This window comes from Cyprinodon variegatus, unplaced genomic scaffold (assembly GCF_000732505.1).
Source record: "Cyprinodon variegatus isolate N-32 unplaced genomic scaffold, C_variegatus-1.0 Scaffold801, whole genome shotgun sequence".
NCBI classification, from domain to species: Eukaryota; Metazoa; Chordata; class Actinopteri; order Cyprinodontiformes; family Cyprinodontidae; genus Cyprinodon; species Cyprinodon variegatus.
In genome coordinates, this window is record NW_015151254.1 from 22,127 (window position 1) to 30,918 (window position 8,792).

The 8,792-nt window shown below is 38.2% G+C and overlaps 1 protein-coding gene across 1 annotated transcript in view; it reads left to right on the forward strand.

Annotated features, from left to right (window-relative positions):
• The window catches only part of stam2 (signal transducing adaptor molecule 2), a 26,265-nt gene extending 18,125 nt beyond the window's left edge, over positions 1-8,140 (forward strand). The window contains exons 8-14 of the mRNA XM_015396481.1: positions 760-958; positions 1,064-1,146; positions 1,237-1,324; positions 1,423-1,477; positions 1,563-1,710; positions 4,058-4,224; positions 6,088-8,140. Coding sequence (XP_015251967.1) covers positions 760-958; positions 1,064-1,146; positions 1,237-1,324; positions 1,423-1,477; positions 1,563-1,710; positions 4,058-4,224; positions 6,088-6,295 — 948 coding nt within the window. The 3' untranslated portion in view covers positions 6,296-8,140. The remainder of the gene's footprint in view (positions 1-759; positions 959-1,063; positions 1,147-1,236; positions 1,325-1,422; positions 1,478-1,562; positions 1,711-4,057; positions 4,225-6,087) is intronic.
• The last annotated feature ends 652 nt before the right edge of the window (positions 8,141-8,792 follow it).

An 8,792-nucleotide genomic window follows, 5' to 3' on the forward strand; every position in this document is an offset into this window, starting at 1 on the left:
AACTTTGAGAATATTTCTTTGAAGGTTTTCTACCATGTTTGCTTATTAAACAATTAAATTGGAAGCTGAGTTTTATTTATATGTTTTATGAATGTTTTTAAAGCTAAGCCAAAATGAACAAGGAGTTTACATTTTAAACCACCTTTAACAGTTTTTCCTGGAGAATGCTGATCCCCATCTTAACTTTTGAGATTTTCCAAAGGGCTCAGCTGTTTCCACGTCGAATCTGAGGTCGGAAACCCAAAAGAATGAAGCAGAAGAGCTTGACTGCAATATGCTTAGCCTTCCTGTTATCTGCTGAGATCCTTACACTCTCCTATTGCTTCACTGAACATGTCTAAACATTTTAAATAAAATCAGGTTCCTTTTTAAATGTTCACCTGAAACTCTGACTTAATACTGAAAATGATGATTTCTAAATGATGGGATAGTAAAAGTTTTCAAGATCCTTATGTAATCTTTAAAATCTTAAAATGTGTTCAGTATATGGAGGGAAAGAAAATCTTATCTGAACATTTTCATAATTTTATCCACCACTTTATCCATTTCTAATACATCTCAGCTTTTTGCTTTTTATTGGCTAGAAATGAGAATATAGAAGCAAACTGGTTCAGGTTTCCGTAGCAATTTTCCTCCAGAGGCTGTTATGTTTTAATAAAATAATGTCTCATATTTCAGGTGATGTTTTAATCATAGATTAAAGTTTATTCTCATTTAGATTTATGCCTAATCTAATTTCCTCTCCTGTGGCTGTAATTCTTCTCCTGGTGGTTGAGATTGATTGTATGTTTGCCTAAATTTTCAGTGTCCATGAGTTCAGGGGAGTTTAAATCAGCTATATTTTCTTTTTTTGTGGGCTACAGTGATCCAAACTGGTGGAAAGGAGAAAACCACAGAGGAGTTGGACTTTTCCCCTCAAATTTTGTCACAACTGACCTGAACGCTGACCCAGAGCCAGGTCTGTGTGTAGTTTTTATTTCTCTGATGCTTTGCTTTTACTGGTTTCTCTGCCCAGCCCCCTGATTAACTGTATTGTTTCTAATGATTCTCCTTCCCATCACAGTGGCCATAATTGAGAAGTCAGCCACGCCTGAAGAGACCAGTCTGGAAACTAAAGCTGAGCCCGAACCTGTCTACATAGATGAGGTAACACACTTTTTTATAAATAAAGTTATATGAACACAAGTCACCTCCAAACTAAACCACCTATAAAAATCTACTGTTATCCATCTGTAGGTGAAGATGGACAGAACACTGGCGCTCTTACAGAATGCAGATCCCGCAGATGCGACTCCTGACTCCACAGAGCTAATCCAGCTGGAAGGTATAGACTTAGATGCAGCTGTATATCTAGACACGCTGCGACAGCTGTAGTCAGCCTTAATCAACCATTAACTTTTCCTTTGTTTCCCGACCGAGCAGGCGCCTGCGAACAGATGAACCCGCTGATTGATGAGAAGCTTCAAGAGATTGACAGGTGTTGTCTTGTCGGTTTTCACCATATGTAAAAGCCAGAGCTAATTCCGAACGCCGTTGCGTAACCTTCCCTTTCTGTCTTACAGGAATCACTCGGAGTTGTCGGAGTTGAATCTGAAAGTTATGGAGGCGTTGGAGCTTTACAATAAGCTCATGAACGAAGCTCCTTACTACGCCGCGTACTCTAAGATGCAGGCACAGTACGGCCCGGCCCCCTCTTCAGTGCCCATGCAGGTCAGAACAGAACACAGCTGCCCTGCCTGAAGCATTAGGCTTTATCAGTCTTGTTTCTTTAACCCCTATATAACATCACTATCATTTAGCCTGAGCTTCAGCATCTCATTCAAAATAGATATGCATCCAGTTATGCTCCAGTCTCATGGCGGACTATGCAGATTAAGCTTTAAAATGTAACAGTCTACCAAATATTGCATCCAAACAGACCTTCACTATTTTCATTTAGCAAAATATAGATATAATGCATGAATCCATTGTAAACATGTGGCATATGGTAGTAGGTCAATAAATAATAGAGCATTTTAAAAAAAGGAAAATATTAATTTGTTGTTAACCTCTCAGAACCTGTTTTAAAGCATTTTCAAATAATAAGTCAGAATGCATGAAAATTACACTGGTAAAATGTTTACCAATAAAGACATGTTAGATATTGTTGACAAGCTTAGATTTCCCACATTTCAACCATCTAGTTCATTTTATGGACACAGCGAGCAAAGCACAATTAACACATATAGCAGCATGTCAAAATGTACCATGACAAAGCAGCCACAACAAGCAAGCATGTCTTTATAACTGCTGTTCAAAAAAGATCTATTATTTTCAAGAATAAAAAAAAACAATTTTGAGTCTTTTTTGAACTGATGCAGCTTGGGTTTTTTACTCACCCAATTCTCATTTTATATTCAGAAACTAGAAAGTGTTAGCTTTCAAATAATGTATCACACATGTGATTTGGGCTTACAGTTCCTCAGTTATTTGCCCTATCCATTTGGGTATGCAAAATAGGCGAGCATTTCCCAAAATGAGGTGGATATTAAGAGGTTAAACTTAGACACAAAATGCAGGGATAGAGTACTAGTTAAATTAAGTCTGATAAATGCTAGATTATTATAATATGGTCACTATTTAATTAAAGACACTCTGCCACCTTTAATGCTTAAGATAGAGCACTATCCATTAATAACTAACTCATTGTATAGTTTGGTTTGTACTGAAGGAGCAAAGAGGGTTTGTTGTAATTACCAAAATGGTTCATAGGAAAAAGGGGAAACTTCAAGGGAAACAGTTGTTACAGTGCGATATAAGTACAGTTGTACTTATATCGCACTTTTTCAATTCAGAAGACTTCCCTAGAGAGCTTTACCCATTCAGTCATTCACCCATTCACTCACACACAGATGATGGCTACTACATTGTAGCCACAGCTGCCCTGGGGCTCACTGACAGATGCAAAGCGACCATACACTCGTTCCACCATCATTAGGTAGTGAAGGGGAAGTGTCCTGCCCAAGGACACAACTACACTGAAAGCCAGAGATGGGGCTTGAACCAACAACCCTCCAGTTGCAGGGCAAACTCCTTCATCCGATGCCACTGTCGCCCCACTGTTAGATAAGATGGCCAAGATCCTGGTTTCCCTACAGGAGTTCTTGCTCTTTCGTTATCTTTTTTTATTTATTTATTTATTTTTTCAATAAAGTTGAGGGTTTTCTGAGAATTGATTAAAGTATAGATTCCTGTTTTCCTCAGGTCACATGTTCAGAATCAATTGGAAGCTGAGTGTTACATAATTTAACATTTGAGCCATTTTACAGTGCAGAAAGCTGAAGTGTAAAGATCCTGGATTCATATAAGATTTTCTTTGTTTGTAAAGTGTCTAACCAAAGCTTTCCTCTAACTGCATGATTAAATAACATCCCTTAATAGGCAATTTTTTTTTTTTTTTGGATAACATTTTAAATGGAAGTAAAGGAGAAAGTGTTGAGGAAAAAGCCTGCGACTGCGTTACATTCAGGTTCATTTTTTACCCTCTCTGGATATTTCTCCTGTTTTCTTCCTCAGTTTCTTTTCTGGGTCTTGAAATCAGCATTTCTTCTCCCCTTTGAGGAGCTGTAGCAGTTTTGCACTTTTTTTCCTTAGTGATGATTGATGCTGCTGACTCTCCCTGCAGCTTTTATAGTCTATCAATGTCACCACTTAGGTCTACACTTGAGTGCCCCTCTGTGCTGGATTTGACCTTGTTGGGGTATTATTGTGTAAGGAGCTGATTTTAGAAAAAACATGTTTAGCAGGAACCTTTATAGGAGCTTTAATTAGTGTTTTAATCTTTGGAAAATATTGGAGTTTAAAAAAGTATTTAGTAGTTTTAAAGCTCTCCATTTCTAGCTTATTCCTGGATGTCAAAATTAATTAATTAATTAATTAATTTCTGATTTCAATTTTGTGTTTTTTCATGTCAGTTTAGCTCTTGATTGTTGAATAAAAATGTAACCATCCATTTTTAATAGATTTAATAATAAATATGGTTTTAAGGAATAATATTTTAAGCTTCCTATTTTCTTAGGGTTACCTTGGACCAGCTGGCGTCCCCTACCTGCCTCCAGGTGTCCCCCAGGTTCCTCTTCCCCATGGTTACGCTCTGCCCAACGACCAGCCTGGACCACTACACTCAATGCCCCCGACGGTCACAGCACCCCCCTGCAGCCAGGCCTCTCAGCCTCCCTACATGAGGTAAGCGATTAGCCACAGGACAGAATAGAGGTCATCAGTGTAGTCTAATAAAAGCAAGGCACCTTGCAAAGTAATATTTTGCCCCTTAAATTGTTTCACATTTTGTCACGTAACATCCAAAGACTTCAAGGGGGTTTCATCACCACGAGCTTCCACTGAACCATTAAGCGCCGCAGAACGTAGATACCACAGGTTCTGCCAAGCACACACTTCTACCGTTTCAGAGCATCATAGTGCGATAGTATTATACATGTGAGCTTTAAAGTCGCAGGGAAGCGGCCGGTCCAACCGTTGCATTTCCGAATTCTCCCGAGTGGTGCACGACTTTACACGAGTGAATAAAGTGAATGTGATTCGTCGTTTATCAATAGGGCGGGATTGTTTTGGGGAAGGTTCCCAAGCAAGCTTGCTTGTGGCCGGTTTGTCGAAAGCATCTTGCTAACCAGTTAGCAACTTAGTGCTAGTAGGTTCCCAATGGGATATTCCATTGGGACCAAGTAGCACTAAATTGGTGACTTAGAAACGACACTGTCAAGGAACGCTATGGACAGAGGAAACATGCAAGAGGAGGAGAGTTTTGTGTCGGAGGTCGTATATGAGTCTCCTCCGTCATACAGTTTTTATTTAGAGGAGGAAAGCGAGGACGAAGATGATGTAGAAGAGGACGCCAGGGCGGCAGAAGCTTGGTTTAGTGTAGAAGGCTTACAGCCGTACATGTTTGAGCCCTTGCCTCACAACGCTGCCAGTTCTGTTAGCTTTACACCTGCCGATGACACTGACGTCCATCCCCGTGAACACTGGGATGGAACTCAATGGTAAATGATTCTTATTTCAACCGTTGCGAATATTAGCTGCGACAAATGAATAAAGATGCTATGATTAAAAAAATTTGATTGACAGATGACTGTCGATATATGATTGGATGAATTTAGGTGTACAGGCTGACGTATAACTAACCGGTCTGCATAAGATAACAGAAAAAAGCCACAGATTTTAAGACGGGACTTTTTTTTTTTAAAACAGAAATTTTCAAAATTTTGGGACAATATCGTCTTATAAAGAGTACATTTATATAAATTTTTAAACCAGAATGATTTTACATTTAAATATGATTTCCCTACAACGTTAAAGTGAACAATAAAGTGGCTATTTGGCCACAACAACAGGTGTCTTGCATGGCTACTCTTCATCTGGTCACCTTACCTTTCAGCCCGTGCCTTTTACTTACTGTTTTTCTCTTTATAAAACCGATGAGTCGTGTCGTATAAAATGGTACATTTTGGGTTGGGGGCTTATGCGTTCAGTGGAACCTCGCTGTTAGAGCTGCCTTTTTTTTAATGTGATGTGTAAGTAAAAATTGAAACAACACATTTAGAAATTAAATCAAAATACGGAAAAAAATACAATAAAAAAAATGAACATTTGAAAAAATAATCATTATTTTTATAATTATTTCTAATTATTTTAAATGTCTTTTTTTTACTTTCTTTTTTATAAATTTCTTTTTTAAATTTCTCTTTCAGATTGGGTTTTGCGAAAGGTTTTCTTTTGAAATTGCGCTTCAAAGATAGCATTCTCTTCAAGCCCGAGAAAGATGCTTGCAACAATAATGGAACTAAATTCACTCCACAGTTGTTTTCAACATTTTGAAAATGGACCAAAATATTTATCAAACCATTAAAAGCTAGGTGCTCTGTTTAACCTTTGCATGGATTTCCAGAGGAGTCATGCCAAAGGAGGATTAAAAAAAAAAAAAAAATTCAGATTTTCATTTTAAAAAAACATTTTAAAACGATGCATCATTCCTTTTTCTGTACAGCTTTTATTACATTAAACTTCAGTAGATCTATGTTCTCTTTTCAGCACTGGGATGAACTCTCACTACATGACCCAGGGTCCTGCAGCTCCTTACTCCGCCCAGGCGGGCGTGGCCATGGATATGTCAGCCTATCACAACGCTAGCATGCCTCCTGTGTCTTATCCTGTCGCTGGTCCCCCTCACCAGGCTCCTGCTCAGCTGCAGCAGCAGCAGCAACAGCAGGCCTCATATTATCCGCAGCCTTTGCTGTAACCCCCGTCTCCCAGCAGACCTTTAGTTACACTATTCAGATATTTCTGTTTCTGTTTGATCAGCCGAACTCCTGGATTTTTTTTTCTGCTTTAGGATCAATTCTGACCTTTAATTACTTGTCTAGCTGGACTGACGGCACCCTATAGAAGCAGAGGTAACCGAAATGTAACCCAAGTCCCAGTCAGACGTTGGCTGCTGTTTGCGAGGCAACAACCCTTTTGGTTTTCCCTCCTATTATGTATTTAATAAATGGATTATCAGCATTTCACAATTCATAGTTCAACAAAATACTACCTTCACACAATTTTATTTCCAATATTACTCTGAATGTAATGCTTTGAGCTGGATATGGGTGTTTAGAGAGCTTTGCTGTGGATAGATTTGAGTTTAATTTCACACAACCTTATTAAAATTGGGTATGTAGGAAAAAGAAAAATCAGTGCAGCCCTCCTGTCAGTGTCTTCAGCGATTATCCTCTCAGCCTGATAACAGAACACACACGGGCAGGATGAAACCAATCCTTTCACTTCAGACAACGTGCAAACAGAACACAAGCCTTCATAAGAGCCAGCTATATTGGCCGTGTTAGGGGTGGCGGTCAGAGCGATGTGCGAGATGCATGACTGCACGGCGCAGCCGGGAACGTGTCTGGTACAGAAAGGCAGGGAGCCGACTGTGCCGGCGAGGGTAAACAAAGCAGAAAACACCAGATGTATGTGGGCAGGGAGGACTGGGCTCTTCCTGAATGTGCACAAATAGCCAAACATGCAGGATTAGCTCTCACTGTGGGTATATGATAGATGAAAGTGAGTTTGGAGCTCATTTACAGCAGCTCCCTCTAAGATTTATTTGCTTAAATCCCAGCTCTTTATTCTGTATTTCTCCGTTCGGTTCGTTACTAAAGAATCAGCTCTTCACCTCACCAGCATCCTTTTCATTTTTTGATTCTCACAAGTGTTTTGCACAACTGTAAATGAATCGCATACTGCGTTCCCCAAAAACTCACTGCCTTCGTTCTGCAGTTTTGTTTGAGATATTTATGGAAACCGAATCTTTGTGTGTTTGTTTTCTTTCAGTGTGTGTGCTTGAGGATTTAGGTGTCAGAACTTCATTGTGCATTTAGAGAGGGTTTTTAAAAAGCTTCTGAAATTAAAGGTTGAACTCCACATCTTTGTAGTTCATTCTTACAAAGTGCTGCAGCCTCTGAATGTAATTTCATCTGTTTGTTTTTTTTTTTTCACTCCATGAGAGCTGTCTCTTCAAATTAGTTTAAGGTTCTGTTTGCTCAAATGAACGTAGCTGTTGTCTCATGATCAAGTAAGCAGGTGATTTTATTTTAAATATATAAATATGTGGATATAAATGTGTAACTTGCATAGTTAAAACTAGTTTCTCTACTTTTGATTCTTATGTCTTGGGTATTTACAATTGGAACTGTTTTTTTCAGCAGTAGCTTATGTTTTAAACCTGCTGCTGCTTCTCAGTTATAATGAAGGTTGCTTTCATCAAATCCTCATCCTGAACGTGGTTTTTGTCTGCGTCGTATTTTTAATCAGCACTCTGCTGTTTCTAGGAGTTGTACAATAAATGTAAAATGCCTGGATTAGTAATATTTTTTTGTTGGCATTGCAGCTTAGCTTTGTAAACATTTATTTACCACTGAATGCCTTGATTATTTTTTTTTCCTCTTAAACTAAAATAATGACAAATGCATCAGCTTGCAACCTCTTTACATTTGTATAATTCTGTACATTTGAAATATTCCAGGAAAGGTTTCTTTATCCGGGATTTTAAAACTGCTTTTGTAATGGAGCAAACTTAAAATAAATATTCTTTAAAATAAAAGAAAGATTACCTAAATCATCTGTGGTGTGGATTGTTATTTTATTTTATTCTTCTGAGAGAAACACAACTAGGAAATCACCAATTCTAAATTAGTCTGTTCCCTCTATGTGTTGTTGGTTGTTTGGGTTGAATTAAATGCTGTTGATTTACCCAGAATGCATCATTTATTCATCAAACTTACCCTTTCTCTAACTGCTGCTCCTTTCTTTTCATATATATACAGCTTAAAGGTCAGTGCTGTGTGGTGTTGCAGAGCAAATATAATCTACCCAATGGTAAATATTCATGTGGAGCTTTAGCTTTTTTTCTTGTTTGCTTTTCACAGATCTGGTGAAGGATTACAAAGAAAATCCCCACTGCTGGGAATAGTCTCGTTATTGACAGGATATTACTAAGAGAACGAATGACTAGAATGTTTATGTTAACAACTTTAAATATCCTTGAGCACTTATTAGTGTTTATTTTATAAAGGGCCATGGCATACTAGATTTCACTCTTTGTACTTAACTGATAGATTTGATCTAATTTTCAAGCTGAGACTGAACCTTTATTCTGATTGTTTTTATTTGGGAAAAAAAAAGTATTTGTATCCATCCATCCATTTTCCCTCACACCTATGTAAAGCGTGGTTGTGAGTGGTGCTGGTGCCTAT